The following is a 19,684-nucleotide window of genomic DNA, read 5'->3' on the forward strand; positions in this document are numbered from 1 at the left end:
TTATCCGTCTCCACCTTGCTCACACATGTCACTTTCGCCTTGAACACACATGGTTGTGTCCCAATAGAGAACATATTCCACCATCCAGTCAACCCTTTATAATACAATATCTATAAATGTCTCACAGACCAGATTTCTATTTATTGATTCATCAAAATGATTAGATGAATTAAAATGGAATTAAAACCCATAAGGATGGAAAAGATGGGATCTGGTCTGACCTTGCTCAATAGGGTAAGGAAGTGTCTTAAATTAGAGCTTGACATCTGGTTGTAATGAAATGACTTGAAGGAATTCTGTGTGACCGATGGGTGACCAGATCGCAGAATGAAGAGAAATGCTTTTATACTGAACTACCGAAAACATATGAAATATGCACATTTTATTAGAAAAAAACAACAACAGCAACATATTTTTCAAAGTTTTTATATCCTTTTATAGCCAAGTACTAGTTAGTTAACAGTGTACCTATTGTTATTGCTTGGACTTTATATTTTTAATCGTCATGGTGTTTTTCAGGCTAAAAGTATCTGGAACACAACAACTGCAGTACGCAGACATGGTTGAGGCCTCCTTGGAGACCTTTGGAGCAGAAATCAGTGAAAAACAATCGTAGTTTTACTGGACGTAGAAGAACGTTGAGGTTTTTTGATTGGTTTCAGGAGTGGTCCGCTTTGTGACATCATCATCTGAAATTCTGAAAGTCCAAGCTTCGCCCCACGGAACTCATTCGCATCCAGCCACTTCAGCAGATGCTGTGTTTAAAGGAAACTCGGACAACTGAAACTAGCGCTGCGTTTTACAAAATCCTGTGAACTATATTAGGTCACAGAAGGCGTCTTCGCACCGCAAGAAGTTCTAAGAACCGTTGGAGGTTCAACCATGATCCAGGAATGACCGTGGTGGTTAAAACACTGTTCTTGAGGGACATTTAAACTGAAGGGCACAAGAGGAGCATTCAGTGATGTCAGTGCAGTACGACGTGTTTTACGGAACCTCGGAAAACTGTAATACGTACCCAACATAACTTAACCCCGCATATTGCTGCCTGCAGCTATATTTTAAATTCGATTTTATATTAACTGATTCTACCCCAATGTCACACATCAGGCACGCTTTTTTTTTTAACTAGATCAATTTTTCAGTTTTTACTCCTATGCCTTTTAATTGAGTTTCATTTTCTATATACAGTTTATTTTTTTATGTCTCTTTGAGACAAGAACATGTTACAACAGGAAAGCATTTTTGATTTGGTGTGGTTTTTTCTATATATAATACTTTAAGTTTATCTGATTTACTTTCTTTCTTTCTTTCTTTCTTTCTTTCTTTCTTTCTTTCTTTCTTTCTTTCTTTCTTTCTTTCTTTCTGCCGCCACCCCACCGCCTCTGGAATGTCCCGTGGGGCGAAGGCTCCGCCCCCTCGTGTGGCTCCAGAGCGGAGGGGAGAGGCGGGGGGGTGAAGGGCCATGAAGGAGCATGTCTCTCCCTCCTGTGTCTTGATGACTCAGTAGGAGAGAGAGACAGGAGGAATGCTGCCTCAAAACCTCGCCAGAAGCCTCCAGAATTGTGTGTAGAGCTTGATGCACAAACGAGTCTGCTTGTAGTTGGGGGCCGACCGAGCACCGAGAACCGTTCCCATCCCAGTCGACGTGGTGTGCGAGGAGTGGAGAGATGCGGGGAGACGTGCTGGTCGCCTGGGCCGGTCTCACCTTGTGCTTTGCGCTGGCGTGCGCCGGGGGCGACGGGGAGGGAGGCCCGCGGTCCGAGCTCAGCGGACGCGTCGAGCAGAGGGCGCTTCTCCCGCGGGAGGAGAGGGATGCTGCGATGCTGTCGGACGCCCCGGCGGCGGTCGTGGAAGGCGAGAAGACAAAGCCCAAAAAGAAAAAAACACCTGAGGAAATAGAGGCGGGTGAGTGGAACACTTTATCCTATCTGACCCCCGTCCCCCCCGTCCCCCAACACCCGAGACTCATATGCTGCTCTTGGGGGAGTTGCGTCTGACAAAGATAATGAACTGCAGATGCACAGCTGGACGTCCGTGCTGAACACACGCACGCACGCACGCACAACAACACACATATCACACACACGCGCGCGCACACACGCACGCACAACAACACACACACGTACACACTCACACGCACGTACGCACAACAACACAGACACACACACAAATCGGTCGCACGCGCCTACGCACAACACACACACACACACACATACACGCGCAAAAAAACACGTACACGCGCATATGCACGCCCACGCATCCACGCACACACACGCACGCACGCACACACACGCGTGGACCACGAGTCCATCGCGATTCAGACGTTGTGGGTAATGAGTGTGCGCACAGGCATCGGTGTTTTTGGTCATAAATTGTGTGGGAAACCAGCACAAAATTGTTACCCTCCCATCCTTCCAAGCCCACATCCATTTCTCAGAAAGAGCTTGGACAGGAAGGGCTGATGGAGCGAACATTTGGTTTGAATTGAGGAGGAACCAACTGTGTCATTTGATGCGCTGCCTCCCACCTTTCCCACTCAGCGGAGGAACAAAATACGGCAGAAGTTTCTTCTCCTGGAAGAACCTCTCGTTCCTGTGTAGAAGCGCATGATTAATAGTCAGATTAAAAGCTGTTTCTTGTCTAATGGCGGTGGTGATTCTAAGGTGATGGAACAGGCACAGCAGTTGTTTTGTTTTTTTGTTGTTTTTCTTTCGGTGGTCTGACATGTTCTTGGCAGCGTGACCGCACTTGCTCCATGACGTGGTTTCTCTGTGTTGTTTATGAGGGTTTTCAAGGTCTTCTGGTCGTAGCATGGAATTTTCTCAGGGAAAAAGGCAAAGTGGTATGTATGGGCCCAACAAATCCTTTAATGAACCCAGGGCTGTAAAGAAAGACGTGAAAAACCTAAAACCATGACCAATGCCAACAAGAGAGGAGAACAATTTCCATTAGAAAAACTTTCCCTAAACGGAGGAATGGAGTTGTTGTCTTTAACTTTTACTACAACATGGATGGTTGGCACTGGAGTTTCTGCATGAAGCAAAACCTGCAAAACCTCCCACTTGGATCCAAATCAAAATGCTAGATGCAATATGTTTACCAAAAAAACCCCAAAAAACAGATTTGTAAATACTAACACCAAATGTTGGGTTCTGAGCCAAATATGACCTTTCACAGATTGAAGCATCGACATCTCAGACTTCTCAGATGTTACTCCAAAACCTACAAAATCGTCTCTAGTGTCAGAATTTCTCTATTATAAATGAGGAATTGTAAATGGCGACCTTTCATTCTATTGTTTTCCTGATGCGTGCCAAATTACTTCAGGCCTATGCTATTGTAGATAATTGGTTTGTGTAGAAGAGTTGAAGTTATGGCATTGGCGTGAGGCCATATTGCATTTTAAGGCAAGATAAAGAGCCCATAACAACACGTCCAGTAGACGAAAACAAGCTATTATCTGTCTCTGGGTTGGCGTCTGGATGGTTATGTAATACTGATGGATTAGTGCAGGCCCAGGGTTCTTAAACTTTTTTCAACCAAGGACCCCTTATATGAGCAATGAGGGACACTGTATGCCCCAAAAAAATGATTTGATGTTAGGCATATTTCTCACAAGACTACATAGGTTATGTGGAAAAAAAGACACAAATCAAGGGAAATGTTGTCGAAATGTTTGTACTGCACCATCTCAAAATACAGAATACGAAAAAAAATGTATTCAATCCAATTTACATCAATTAAATGAACAAGTAACATTGTATCTACGCAAAATCTCAAACGCATATCCAGAAAAATGTACAATTGAGACAGGCACAGTGGTGGGGAGGTGCACATGGCGGGATTTGTTTGTCTAAATTTAGATAATCATATATGTAAATATTATATTTAAAATATCTACCCCTTCAAAAGACACAAAAATAATCTTTCAAGGTTTTTTTTTCCCCCCAAAAAATTCTCGGACCCGCTGGCTAAGTGCCACGGACCCCTGGAGGTCTGCGGACCCCCTTTTTAGAATCACTGTATATTCAAGATTCAAGATTTTTTATTTGTCACATACATATACATACTTCCATACATATATGCAGTGAAATGTAATGCAACGCACCCGGTGATAGCACACAATAAGTCCTAGGAAAAAGTACAAAAATAAAATAAAAATAAAAATATAAGTATAAGTGTGCTACCTGTGTATGAACAAGTCAGTGTGTCTGTTAAGTTGCTGACTCTTGAAAGTTAAGGTCTGAGTAATTGTTTGGTTTTGAACCAAAAACACTCATATGGCCTGACCACTTCTGTCACAGTGGAGTCCCTCCCTGTATGAATATGTTCTCTGTTGGTCTCTTTCTCTGTTTTTCACTCCCTCTCTCATACCCAATAAAACCTCCTTCCTTCCCCCTGCTCTCGACTCTTGACTCTTTCAGCCAGGGCAAGGAAAGCTGCAGAGAAGGAGGCCAAAGAAAAGAAGCAGAAAGCCTCCAAGCTCCCCAAAAAGCCAAAGGCCCCAAAACCCACCAAAAAGCCAAAGCCCCCCAAGCCCACCAAGAAGCCCAAAGCACCCAAGTCCACCAAGAAACCCAAGGCCACGGAGTCCACGCGGGAGAAAGTCCAGAGTCAGCGGCCGGATGCCAAGCGCCCGACGCTGGAAGAGGAAGAGGAGAGACTCTTCATTGAGCTTGGCTGGGACCGATGTATGTGCGAAAACTGAAAAATGTCACTAAATCACTTACTTTTGACACATATAATATATGCCAGACTATTATTAAGCCTTTCAACTTGCCAATTGTAGTTTGAAGGGATAATGTTATAATTGTATTACTCATTGCATTCACAGTGATTAAGCCTGTGACCACTAAAGCGCCGGGGAAAGAAGAGCCTCTGGAGCCAGATCTGGGTGAGACATGTATATATTAGTGCCATTTTCTTACTCCCATTTTTTATTTTTTGCAATCCAACTAATGCAGTCTTTTCATTTTCTTTTCTTTTTCTTGCAGTTCGTTTCCCGCAAAAGCCAACAGCTCCCACCAAACCACTCACTGAACATGACAAGGATTACTGGGATGCCAGATGTATGCTTGATTTATTCATTTTTGATAACCAAACCATGTGTCTTTAAATCCCCTGATACCATAGTGGACAATATAATATATAATATAATTATAATATATGTATGAATATATATATATAAAAAAAAAAATATATATATATATAATCTGAATTTGCTTTATTGGCCAAGTATGTGTACACATACAAGGAATTTGACTGTTTTTTTCCTTGCTCCCGATGTACTTACACAGAATAGACATACATCAAAAACTGAACAAACGTAAACATAATGTAAATATTTAAAAAAAAAGTGTTTATATTAAAAAACAGCAATCAAATTGGGCAATGGTGCAGAGTGCAAAGATGCTGCGATAAGTATGAACGATTAACAGGTTACTTTATATACATGAGGTAGGTGGACATGACAGTATATCATGTATACAATATACACTATATTCAGCATGCTTTGATTTATTGTGACAGTGATATGTACATGTTAAAAAAATTGTGAACTACAGAATACTGTATATAATTTAGAATTATAGGTACAGTGGATGTTGGAAGAAGAAACTGTTGTTCTGCGTGGTTGTCTTGGCCAACGGTGACCTGTAACGCCTATCAGAGGGGAGCGGTTGGAACAGGCTGTGTCCAGGGCGTGATGGGTCTGCAGTGATGTCGCCTGTCCGTTTCCTGACGCTGGACATGCATAAGTCCTGAAGGGCAGGGCACTGTCCGTTGTAGTCTGTTCCTGTCCAGTACGGTGGCCGATCCAAACCAGACGGTGAATGACGTGCAGAGAACAGACTGGATTATTGCACAGTAGAGCTGAAGTACACCCTCTGCTGGGCCTTTTTGACGATTGTGTCGGTGTCGGACGCCCATTTTAGGTCCTGGGAGGTTGTGGATCCCAGAAACCTGACACAGTGCTGTTGAGCATAGTGAGGGGGGGGGGGGGGGTTTGTGGGGGCTCCTCCTTAAATCCACTTTCATCTCCACAGTTTTGTGCTTGCTCAGCTCCAGATTGTTCTGGCGGCACTAGAGGGCCAGCTGTCCAACCTCCCATCTGTATGTGGACTCATCACCGTCCCGGATGAGTCCGATGACCGTTGTGTCGTCTGCAAACTTCAGGAGTCTCAATAGACGGGTCTCCTGAGGTGCAGTCATTTGTGTAACTTCCCTGGAGGGCTGCTTGCGGTCAGCCAGTTCTGATTGGCCACGCGCTGGATGTGATGTTCCCCGGCCTCACCTGCTGCCTCCTGTCTGTCAGGAAGTTGGTGCAGAAGGGCTGGTACAGCGAGCTGGGATGAGTTTGGCGTGGAAGGCTTCTGGGTGTGTTGGTGTTGAATCCCGAGCTGAAAACCCATAGACAGGACCCTGGCGTATGACCGAATGAGCCGAGGTGTTGCAGGACGTGGTGCGGCACCATGTTGACTGCATCATCCACTGACCTGTTTGTCCGGTAGGCAAACTGCAGGGGGTCCAGCAGGTGGCCCTCGGGTGGGCCAACACCAGTCTCTCGAAGGTTATGCAGCATCCTGTCCCCACTTCCAGGGCCGTTTCTTGCTATATGCAGACTGTACGGTTGCATAGGGCCCCCGGAGCCACCAGGGGGCCCCCAAGCTGCCATTTTACTTTTTTTTTCCACGGCACAGTCCATGATTAGCGAGTCCTCACAAGCTCAGTTTTTAAACTTTCATTAAGCTACTGGTATTAGTAGAAGCAAGACTTCCAGACGAATCCGTAGGCGTGTAGCCTGTAAAATAGCTACAAAGTCAGCAATCTTTTTTGACAAAAGTAAATGGGCATAATTATTTTCAAACGGGTCCCTTGACCGCCCTATTTTACTCTTAAAGTGCAACAGATCAAGCCTGCTCCCGGACCACCCAAGAGGGTTTGGGGAAAAACCATAGTTTTTCAAAATAGGGGCCCCCAAACAACATTTTGCATAGGGCCCCCAAAAAGTTAGAAATGGCCTTGGCCTGACAAAGCTGCTTGAGTATTTCTGTTAACCAGGGTTTATTGTTGTTGTATCTGCAGAAAGTTTAAGCGGGCACACACATGTCCTCACAAAAACTGATGTAGGATGTCACAGTGTCAGTGAGATTGTCCAGGTCCGTAGCAGTAGCCTCAAAAACACTTGAACCAGTGCAGTCAAATCAGGCCTGTAACTCAAGCTTTGCCTCATTGGTCCATTTTTCCTATATATATAGTGTATATATATATATATATATATATATATATATATATATATATACGGTTTTTATATTTTTATCATTATATGTATTTATTTATAAATGTTTATATTATTGAATATATTTGTATATATTATATTTATGTATTTATTTGTTTTTTGTGTTATGTCCGATTATTATTATTTAATTTTTGAGTTGATTATTTTTTTAAATAGAATAAAAAAATGTAAAAAACATGTTAGAAACTAAATACAACAAATAAGCTTCTTCAGAAAAGGTTTGTGTGACATTTTTTGTTTGCTTCTATAGTCAGAGAGGCATCTCACCCTTAAACATGTGCTATTTGCTTCACAGTTGAGGTACCTGGAGGTTACCCCATAAAAAAACAGACCACCACCACCGAGGTCATCATGTACATACCAGGTAGACCTCGGATCTATCGGAGACAAAAAGATTTCCGCAATCTGTCCGTTCACATAACTCAAATGTCATGAGATGTTTTCTTTTGGTTCCAGAGGAAACAACCTCCACACCGTTCATAGGTCCCTGGTATGAAGAATATGATTATGCCGATTGTACGTTTTCTTTCTTCCTCATTGCTTCACATCAATTGATCCGTTGTTGTGTTAAGTGTGTAAATCTGAATATCTCACTCTTCCTCCTCAGTGGCCGAGAAGAAGCTTGAGGAGGAAGCTGAAAAGGCTCGCAAGGAAAAGGCAGAAAAGGCAGAAAAAGGTTATCATTTTATTATTTTATTTCAAAGTATTCTCCCGCTATGCTTATTGTATTACTTACTTATATTATAATATATACTTATATATTATATTATCTTATTGATCTATACATTTACACACATATATATATATATTTTTTTTATATATATATATAACTTATTAATTAAACTTATAATTTATATATATAAATATATATAGATAAACGTTTATATTTTGAGAATGGAGGTTAATGTGGGCAATGTCAGCACATATGGAAATGTTTGGAGCGGGTTGGCAGGAAAAGCAGGGCCCATGTGAAAACACGCTTTGTCACATATTGTTTTTCCATCACGCTCCATAAGCTGAGAGGCTGAGGAAGAAATGGGAGGAAGAGGAGGAGGAGAGACTGAAACAGATGTCGGTGCACGTCGAGCCAAAAAGTACGTCACTTTGTCCCACCGTGGAATGCTTTGTAAATGTTAAACATCTGAACGGTAAAAAAAACCCAAAACAAAACAAAAAAAAACCTAGTGCATTGACAACAATAAGTGTGCTGTGGTGTATGTTTGTTTGTGTTTGTGAGTGTGTGTGCAGTTCATATACAGTCTGGAACCCATCGTAGGTCTTTACCTTTGGTAGTAGTTATAGTTTGGAGTTGAAGTTGTCATTTAAACTGGATTTATAAAGTTTACAGAACAAGTTTGTTTAACTTGTAATTTCTGTCACACATGTGACAGAATTGAACAGCCAGGCATTTACTGTCAGACAATTATCCCGAAAGATGCCTTCTTCTGCACGAATACCTCTCACATGAATAACCAGAATCATAAAATCAAAATAAAATGGCAAAAAAGTAAAGTAAAAATAAAATACAAATAAAGCTGCAGGCAGCAGTACGCGGGGTCCAGGGTAGTCCGCCCTTCATTAAAGTTCAATGGCCATTATCATTCTGAAGTAGGGCTGCATGATTATGGCTAAAATGACTATCATGATTATTTTAGTAAATATTGTGATTACAATTATATATCACTATTATTTATCCATTTGCTTTACCAATTGGCATGACTTTATTCTGTCATACAAAGTCATCATTTTCAACACCAATACAGCTGGGAACCACTTCAGCATACGTTAATGCAAATGTTGTCTTACAGAAGATATGTTGCCTTGGCAATTCTGACATTGCAATATAATCTCCTCTGAAAACATTGTCTTTATTCTATCAGACCTTTTCCTGACGTGATAAAGGCAAGTTCCTTCCATCAAAACATCATCTAGGTCACTTGTTGTCCATGTCAGAACATTTTGGGTCTTGCGCTTCAGTACAGCTGTTAAACTGACGGCTGCACACTGCTTGTTCCTGGAGTCTCCAAACCGTGCATCACCCTGATGAAATGAGCCTCTTAACACTGAGATGTGTGGAGTATCAACAGGTATATTTTAAGGAACTTCATCTGAGTTAAATGTTGTCAGAGATTTTAAAGCAACTTCTGTCTGCGTTTTTCCAGTTGTTCTTTCTGAGTTTTTTGCAATCCTTACTTTAGAGTTTGTACAGAGTTTTGTTCAGAGGTTTCGTAAAGTATTTGAGTCTTTTTTTAAGAGGAGAGTGGCTGACCTCTAAAGCAACATGTTCTGCCCATCGTTTCTTTGCTGCCTTGGAATTTGGGCTTCTTTGAGGCATCTGGAAGGAAACCCCAAAACACAAAAAAGAATGAAAATATTTCAAAACACATACACAATAAATACATGTTCCTTGTATTATGTAATTGCTTATGGTTATTGTAACCAGTAATTACAATTCAGGAAGATTGTATACATTGATATCTTTTGAATGTCTATAAACTCTAACAGTGATGTTATTGGGTTTTCATTTTGTAGAACTTACTCTGGTCTGTGTCAGTTGTCCTCAGGAGGGTATATATTTCTGACGTATAATGCTCTGCACTTTGTTTAATCCAATTTTCTTCTGGTAATACTTTAACTTAATCTTTTTTCATACATAATAAAGTTTAATAGTTTAATAGTTACCAATCTGCATTGCAGTCTAGTGATTGTTGACCAATCACTAGACTGCAATGCTGTCACGTGACCTGTGCGCGCCTTCATTTGTGCATGCGGGCACATTGTGACAATGATAAAAAAATAGTTTTAACTAAGTTATTCTACAGTAATGAACCAATGTGGATCAAACTCAGCATGTCGGAACTGCTCCGAATACACATTTTATTAATCTTGTTTGTGAGTGTGTAGGATCAATGACATCCATACACCATCAACGTCAGTTTTTCATTAATAAAAACAAAAGGGCTTCGCCCCTTCAGGGCCGGACTCCTGAATATAATAGCCAAATTTACACAAAAAGACAATACCATGGAGTATTTTTTTTTAGTTCTATCTCACTATTTTATTTCCATCTCACTGCTCTCAGAGTGCCCTCCCCTGGGCTTGGAGTCTCACCGGGTCGAGGATGATCAACTTCTGGCCTCGTCTCAGTCCCACCACGGCTTCTCCGCTCAGAGGGGACGACTCAACATGCAGGTACAGTGGGGTGCACAGGGGGGCGGGGACAGGCTGACTCTAGGTAAAGTGCCCTCTAGGTGCCCCAACGATAGAGAAAACGCTGTAAAGTGCCCTCTCGAGTACAATACAATACAATAGTGAGAGAAAATGTCATAAAGTGCCCTCTATAGTGCCCTTACAATAGTGAATATAGTTTAAAGTGCCATCTACGTATCCCTACAATAGAAACAATGGTGTGAAGTGCCCTCTAGAGCTTGGTCCTGTTAATTGTTGGTCCTTCTTTTTGAAATAGTTTATAACCAAAATACAATAAGAATAATTAACTTAATCACCTAAAATAATAATGTAACCACTCTTCTTAACCTGGGTTTGGTCTATTTTAATATAGGGGGGGGGGGCGCCTTTTTTGAATTTGCTGTCGTAGGAAATGTGTAGACCTGCCCCGTAGGCGCCCCTACGCTATAGAACGTGTTATGAAGAGCCCTATAGGCTCTATAGCCCAAAGGCTGTAATATTGCGGAAAAATGCAACCATATCCTGTCCTCCCTATTTGAAGAATGATTTGCAGAAAATTGTCATCTGGGTTCTCAGGGGTTTCAGGTGGTCAAATCAATAAAAACTTCTTCTGACACGGCCAACCCCCACCCCCCCACCCCCCCAACCCCCCACCCCTCGTCCACCGGTGGAAAAATGTGCCTTTTCCTGAGTTCCTTTCCCTTATTACATAAACATGCTGCTCCTCACTATAGGGTTCTCGCGACGAGGAGGACGTGTATGGGGGTGCGTGGTGTGCCGAGCCGGAGGAAAAAACCCACTGGTTTGAGGTGGACGCCCGGAGAGAAGTGGAGTTTACCGGAGTCATTATTCAGGGAAGGAACTCGGCTGCTGAGTGAGTCCGAAATTCACGTCATAACAGTGTAATGTATTGTAATCGGGGCTATCAAAGTTAATGCCATTTTTTGACACTGTTAACTGTTTTTCCGCCGTTAACGCATCTTCCTAATTTGACCCCTTGAAGCATCCGTAGAGGCTGGCGCGCCCATTCTTCTTTAGTAATGTCTCCCAAGAAAACTCCCAATTTCTACAGGTATTCTCCAGATATTCCCCTTTATGTCCCTTGCTCACGAGGGAGAGCATTTGCTCGCTTCCCCGGAGTGCACTGCTGTTCTACGGACAGCGGCAGCGCCAAGAACCTGCTGTTTCAATAGCATGTTAGGGACCGTCTACAAAGTTACAAAACCGTTTACAAAGTGCAATAACTCTTTGACTACTGAATACTCTTTAACAAACAGTCCAATTACAAACATTTAATATGAAAGGCTTCATCTTACACAGACTTTCTTATATCCAAGGGGTTCCCAAACTGCTGTCTGCGGCCCCCCTGGGGTACCCCTCGGAATTTCAGCAAAATGATTCATCTTTTTTTTATTGTATTCATTCATGTTTTCTTTTTTCATTGTTTTCCGTGTTTTAAAAAAGCATTTCATGTAATCACGCCTGGTACCTGGAAGAGGATAGTGGCTTGAATAATTTTTTATAAAAATGACTGTGCTTTCTGTTCTCAATAATGAAATCATAGTATGGCTGTAACTCGATGCATTGCATTTTAAATATAAATATATGTCTTTAGGGTCAAATTTGAGTGAACTTAAAATTTGCGATCAATCGCACCAATATGCGATCAATTGGAATCGTTGGACAGCCCTAATTATTATGTCTCAGAATGTTTATTATATCGTAATATTGCCATATGGCAATGCTGCTTGGGATTTTGTGAATATTACTATTTATATTATATTTTAACATTATTAACAAATAAGGTCTCCAAACAGATCTGGTGTGGTCTGATAAATCTCACTGCATTTTTGTTTTTCAGTGAGGATTTTGTGTCTTCTTTTCACGTGGCCTTCAGCAACGACAGTCGTGATTGGACGGTACATCACGACGGCTACGCCGAATGGGTGAGTGGCGAACAGAGTGCAACTACAGACAGAATCTTCTACAACCAAAGGCAACTTTTGTTTCCCTCCCCCTCCCCGTCCCTCCTCAGTTGTTCTACGGGAACGTAGATAAGGACACGCCGGTGATGGCGGAGTTCAACGCACCGGTGGTGGCGCGTTACATCCGTGTTCTGCCTCAGAGTTGGAACGGCAGCTTGTGTCTCAGAGCCGAAGTCTTGGCCTGTCAGCTACCCAGTCAGTAACATAGAGAACCTTTGTTAACAGTTATTGTCATGATTATTGATTGATTGATTGAGTTGTAGACGTGCGGCACCCTTGATGTATGTTCAGGAATTCTTTCTAATCATGACTATACTAAAAATGAAAAACTAAAAACACTGTAGACAATAGTAATAACTAATAAAGTAAGGACATAGTAATAATGTATAATTCTATACCAATAATTTATCCTGTGCATAGAATCACTTTTTATCCTCTGTGTGTTTCTATATATTTGGCTATTTGTGTATATTTGGCAGTATTTATTTTATTGACCTATCATAGTCATAGTAGTGGTATTTTTCTAGACAGGTTCTACAGTGAGAATGAAGTAAACGTTACCGACGAGCTGGACTTCAGACACCATAACTACAAGGAGATGAGACAGGTCAGTTTATGACCTCAGTATGAGAGAAAGAAAGAAGACGGACAAACATACATTTTTTTTTTAATGTCCAATCTTTAATCTCTTCCTCCATTCCAGATGATGAAGGTCATAAATGAGGAGTGTCCCAACATCACAAGGATCTACAACATCGGCAAGAGCTCGCAGGGTTTGAAGATCTATGCCATGGAAATCTCTGACAAGCCGGGAGAACACGAGACAGGTAGCACATCGGTTTTATTCATATAATATTATATTATAATTACAATTTATAATATAATATTATAATATATAAGCATATTATATTTAATTTCAGTCATTGGTAACATACGAATCACATACCTTTTATCACATGCACTAACACAGACCTGGTTGTCTACAGTATATATATACAGTTTATGTACAGTATATAGCCTACTGTACAAATACATATATAATATTTAAATGTTGTGGCTGATCGTGTGTGTGTATATATATATATATATATTTGTACAGTGAATTATAACTTTGTAGGTGAATTTAAACTTCTTAAGAAATAAAAAAAGAAAAACCTGACAAAAAATTATTCCAAAAATATCTAATCCTCACCCCCCCCTTAAAGCGTTAAATCGTTGTTAAATATAGAAACATATATACATAGTATATCAGCAATAACAACAACAATAATGATGAAAAAGTAACCATAACCAGTTTCTTCTTCAGTCTAATATGTCAAGGAATAAAAGCCATTACATTTTGTTTTAATTTTTCAAAAGAATGTTGTTTACTTCCTGAAACTCTAAGTAAGCCATATTAAAAGCTTTCCATCCCACCAGGTGAGCCGGAGTTCCGCTACACGGCGGGTCTCCATGGTAACGAGGCGCTGGGCCGAGAGCTCGTCCTGCTGCTGATGCAGTTTCTGTGCAAGGAGTACAACGACGACAATCCCAGAGTGCGACGCTTGGTGGACGGAGTGAGAATTCACCTGGTGCCCTCCCTCAACCCCGACGCATATGAATTGGCCTTTGAGATGGTAAAAAAAATAAAATGGGACCGGGGTCACTGAAAAGCCTCAATTAAAAGATCTTTATAGAATTTATTTTTTATTTTTATTTTCTTTGGGAAGCTCATTATTTTCCCCTAACCCTCTTGATCGCTCCAGGGCTCTGAGATGGGGAACTGGGCGCTGGGTCACTGGACTGAAGAAGGGTACGACATCTTCCAAAATTTCCCAGACCTCAACAGCGTCCTTTGGGGGGCCGAGGACAGAGGCTGGGTGCCTCGCATTGTACCCAATCACCACATCCCCCTCCCTGAAAACTTTCTCAACGGCTCTGTGAGTTCGTTCGCGGTCTAGACGTGGCCCATGGGTCTTTTTCTGCTGCTTATTGCACGTTCTCACAATTAAACAATGACAATCCTTACCCGTTTGTTGCAGGTTGCCGTTGAAACAAAAGCCATCATTTCCTGGATGGAACGCACCCCGTTTGTGCTTGGGGCTAATTTACAAGGTGGAGAGAAAATGGTGGCATACCCATTTGATATGCAGCGTCCACCCCAATCAGTAAAGTCATTTTAATGCTGAGAACACTCTAATGATTGTATTGCCTCTGGATGGAAGCCTGATTTAGTTACACTATGTCATTTATATACAGAAATTTCATGGATATATCCCTTTATTATCTATTATAATCTCCTATCTCTCTCTTGGATAACTGCCAAGGTGACTGACGTCGAGGGCTCGCGTCGTGGCCGGAGACCCGGCTCCGAGCTGGAAATGAATGAGGAGACCTGGGCCCGGATCCAGCGGCAGAACGAGGGGTCGCTGAGGGAGACGCCCGACGACACCATGTTCCGGTGGCTGGCGATGGCCTACGCCCACAGCCACCTGACAATGACGGAGAACCACCGCGGCTCCTGCCACGGGGACGACGTCACCGGGGGCCAGGGCATCGTCAACAGGGCCGGCTGGAGCCCGGTGGTGGGCAGTAAGTTGTCCCAGAGGGTGGGGGATTTGGACGATGAGGGAAGTTGATAAGGGGAAATTCAGAAAGAAATTGAGAAAATCAGGAAGATTTGTAAACGGGTAGTTAAAAAAATTAGCTGAATAACCTTTTTTTTTAAATTTGTTGACTTCAATAAGAAATCTATACGAAGTATATGAAGTATTCATTTTATTTTTTTTATTTTCAAATAAGTGGTCACCAAAATTCCCTTCCTGTGTAATTTTTCTTCCGATATAATTTTTTCCACTCATTTGTTTAAAGTAGAGTCATCACACTACAGGGGAAAATGGAGACATAAGTGGTTCAGATGAAAGATTAAAATGATCAAACTTCTCCTTAAATGTCCAACAGAATTCCTGGTGATGGTGGGATGTAAAGGAGCCAGTGACGCTGGAGGACTCAATTTTTATTACAAAACTTTATTTACTGCGACCAATTTCTTATAACTTCAGTGATATTAAAGAACATCATTCAGGAAAAATCGGCCCCCGTGACGTGATCTATTTCAATCCATTTTCATAGATCGTTTTTTAATTTTCCTGAATAACATGTAAGCCATAGAATTTTGCATGGTTAAGTTTAAAGTACTTCAGGAAAAAATAGGCCAAATAACCATGAACACACACCTTACTTAATAATTAATCAAACATTTGTGGAACTGAAAATCCGCTTGAGTATGTATTTTCATTGGATTACGATAAAATGTCAACTACCCAGATATAAGTCCTGAAAGTCGGGTCTCCAGAGCGTTAATGGTTGTGGCTCCGTGCCTTCCCTCTCCAGGTATGAATGACTTCAGCTACCTGCACACAAACTGCTTCGAGCTCACCGTGTTCTTGGGCTGCGACAAATTCCCCCACGAGAGCGAGCTGCCGCAGGAGTGGGAAAACAACCGCGAGGCTCTGCTGTCCTTCATCGAACAGGTGAGGCAGGAGTCGGTAGTGAACTCGCCGACGATCGGCAAACAGAGTCATTCGTTTTGTGGCTCTGTGGGTGCAGCCGGCCGAGACTCCCATCTCGAATGAAAAGACCAGAGAGTCAGTGATAATCAAAGAAATTCTTTGAACAATTTTTATTGTACTTTTTCTTGTTTCTTGATTCTTGTATGAAGGCCGTTAAAAACACAGAGATGATTTTTTATTTTTTATTTTTTTTACCTGTGTTGTCAGCATGCCTGGGCATACAACACAGAGTACTTGTATGCCATTGCATCTAGGACAGAGTTAGTCTCCAAGTGGAGTTTAACTTCTCAACCTGCAATGCCACTTTTTATTCATTCTTTAATCATCAAGAACAGCTGCAACAACTCTGTCCTGTGGACGACCTGTGGGATGACAAGAGCACAGCTTTTTGTTACGCAGAACCACCACCAATCCCCCTCTTTGGAGAACCATCTTACCACGTGAGACAAATAAACAAACAACAACATGTACATGGGAAAAACATAAACAAAGAAACATCAGACGACAACATGTATTGAAAAACAGAGTTTCCTGTCATGGTTATGGCAGTGAATAGGGGAGGAAAGGAGAGGGATGTAATTAGGAGGGTGTTCGGGGGTGTGTTCAAAGCAGGTGCTGGTGGTGTTCGGTGTGTGTGTGTGTGTGTGTGTGATGAGTTGTGGTGACCGATGTGTGTGCACACGACTTGTCCCAATTGGTTCTGGTGTATAAGGATTGGAATTATATCATAGCGGCCTCCAAGCAGCGGAAAAGGCCCCGCAGCCACCCCCGAGTCCTCCAGCCGTATAAACACTCCACAAAGGCAGAAACGCCCCGAGCACCCCACCCTACAAACCAAGAAGACCCCCAGCCCCCAGAGAAGCCAGGAGCCCACGGATCAACACTCACGCACGGCCCCGAGGAGCATAAACAAGTCCCAGAGGCCGCGAGGAGACCCTGCACCCCCGAGGCTAAGACGTACAACCCACCCCCATGTGCAGGCATAAGAAGCACCCGCAGGCGCAGACCCGGGGCCGGAGACGGCAGGCATCGACCACAGGCCCGGAGCCAGGTCCCGCACCGACAGACCAACACCCTGCCAGAACCGCCCGCCCTGCAGGCGAGCCAGCGGGACCCCCATGCCGACCAACGCTCTGCATAAAGGCGAGGCCCGCCATATTGCAACCAGCTATACGCCCCACCACCCGGCCACAAGCCACGAGCGCCCCGACAACCCCCCGTGCCGACGCCCGCAGACAGTCAGACCGAATCAAACGAACAAGAGTCTGAAAAATTGACAAATCTTCTTTATCGAGTCACTCGTAGAAAGCCAAAATATTCATCAACAACAAGGAACTATCTTAAGTTAAAAAAAAATTTAAAAAATTAACAAAAAGTGAAAAATAATTTAAAAAAAAAACATTTTGAGCTTTAAAGCACTTGTTTCCTCTGGACAGGTACACCGTGGCATAAAAGGTGTGGTCAAGGACGTGGAGGGCAATCTGTTGCCTAACGCCACCATATCCATCGAGGGGATAAAGCACGACGTCAAGACCGGTATGTTGAGTTGACATGAACCACCCAGGGATGCTGTGTTGTTATGTAAGGGACATACAAATATACACTGTTGTAATTATTTCCAATACTTGAGTGTCTGCACTTTCAAATTGAGGCATCACAGCAGCAAAAAACAAACAAACAGTGCAGTCAAGAGAGATAAAAATTAAAAATGCAAGAAATAGCACAGGTACACTATCTATCTACACAAGTTAAGTTGAGCTTGCTTCACAATCCGACAAGAACAAACCAAAGGTTTATTCATTCCCATGGAGAGTCGGATTCTGCACATGAAAAGCCATGATGCGCTGCAAAGTGGAATTTCAGCATCCGATCGAGGCTCCGGGATCCGCTTACACTTTCCAACTCGTGCGACAGGTTTCGGTCCGACCCTACGACGGGAACTGACGGCAGTGAAGTTTTTGATTGGAACTGGGCTTGAAAGGAATTAATAAGTCACATATATAGAATAAGAACGGATTAAGGCTAACCTTGGACGTCGCCATATTAACGATCAATAAATCTATTTCCATATAAGTGAATTGTATTTTTATTTATTTTCGCAGTTTGCAAATACTACATAAAGGAACTATTCACACTCTCATTTATGGAAAATGCAATGCAATGCATTTATGGAAGATGCAAAACCCAAACGCAGTTCATCCGGTGGCCACTAGGGAGAGGATCTGTCTGGGATGCGTGTAGGGATCCGGTGTGAAGGAGGCTTTAGTCACTAAACCTTACTCAGAATAAGGTCTAATGACTTAAGCCCCCAAAAAAATTCAGAATAACTTATTCTAAATAATTTCACGAAAATTAATGGGGGGAAAAAACACAATCACAATTAACTAATTGAACAGAAAACACTTTTATGGTGTACATTTATTTATAGGTATCTATTAATTTCAGTATTTTTTTAAATAATTTTATACTTCATGAAAGCCAATGGGGGGAATTTGTTTTTTTAATTCAGTAATTTATTTGCATTATAATAACCTTATAAATTTTGCATTATAAATCAACGTGTCGCCTCCCTCACTGGTTTCCAGCTGCAGGTGGGGACTACTGGCGGCTGTTGAACCCGGGCGAATACCGGGTGACGGCCAAGGCCGACAGCCACACGCCCCAGTCGAGGCTCTGCATGGTGGGCTACGACTCCGGGGCCACGTCGTGCAGCTTCACCCTGGCCAAGTCGAACTGGGACCGCATCAAGCAGATCATGGCGCTGAACAACAAGAGGCCTGTGCGACTTGTCACCAAAACACCACCCACAGGCGGAGGCGATGGCGGCGGCGGCGGCGGAGGAGGAAACAACGATGGTGTCGCCAAACCCGGCGCCGGCGGCGAGATGGCGGGCGGCCACGAGAACGCGCAGCGGCTCAGGCGGCTGCGGCTGATGCGCCTGCGGAGGCTGCGTTTGCAAAGACTCCGGAACAGCCAGACGGCAACGACGACGACGACGACGACAACCACCACCGCTACGACCACCCTGCCGACGACAGCGTCCACACCAGGCGTCAGCACAACATCCTGGTTTCCTTTTTACTTCTGGTCCACTGAGAGCACATGGGATAGTGTCATGCCGATGGAGGACTACGGCTACAAACACAACTTTGATAATTACTAAACTGCATTAGCCACTATACATATATATATATATATATATATATATATATGTATACACACACACACACACGTATTATTAGACTTACTTAACCAGAATGTTGTTGCGTTACAGTTATGATAAAGCTATTAAAAAAAAATCAAAAAACTAATTTTTCACATGTAGGACACATTTCAACAGAAAGGGATGTAATTATTAATGCGCCTTCACATGGTTTATGTATTATTTACACAAAACAGTCTCTGCTGAGCGGAGACTTATGGAATAATGGGCCTCTATTCAGATTAGCTCTGTGATGATACCAGAAGAACATAGGCAACGCTCCAGAGACACAGCTTGGTTGTTTGTATTGTTCACGTGGCTTTAGAATTGTTTCCTCACCTTAAATAAATTGGTTTGATGCAACGCTGAGTGAAAAATCCATGACCGTAACGCGTCCGGGCGAAAACACATCTTTAGGGAGTATCCCCCTACATTACCGTAACGATGTAGTACCTCG

At 42.6% G+C, this 19,684-nt stretch overlaps 1 protein-coding gene across 1 annotated transcript; it reads left to right on the forward strand.

Annotated features, from left to right (window-relative positions):
• The first annotated feature begins 1,505 nt into the window (after positions 1–1,505).
• Positions 1,506–19,590, forward strand: aebp1a (AE binding protein 1a). Its single transcript, XM_080017887.1, has 21 exons — positions 1,506–1,908; positions 4,428–4,694; positions 4,838–4,897; positions 4,998–5,072; positions 7,596–7,664; positions 7,757–7,816; positions 7,908–7,976; positions 8,317–8,394; positions 10,383–10,492; positions 11,224–11,363; positions 12,351–12,435; positions 12,525–12,669; positions 13,002–13,081; positions 13,178–13,301; positions 13,894–14,090; positions 14,220–14,393; positions 14,496–14,621; positions 14,781–15,045; positions 15,847–15,986; positions 17,462–17,561; positions 18,611–19,590. The coding sequence occupies exons 1-21, from the start codon at positions 1,671–1,673 to the stop codon at positions 19,186–19,188; spliced, it is 3,180 nt and encodes a 1,059-aa protein (XP_079874013.1). The 5' UTR covers positions 1,506–1,670; the 3' UTR covers positions 19,189–19,590.
• The last annotated feature ends 94 nt before the right edge of the window (positions 19,591–19,684 follow it).

This window comes from Zeus faber (assembly GCF_960531495.2).
Source record: "Zeus faber genome assembly, chromosome: 17".
In the NCBI taxonomy this organism is placed as follows: Eukaryota; Metazoa; Chordata; class Actinopteri; order Zeiformes; family Zeidae; genus Zeus; species Zeus faber.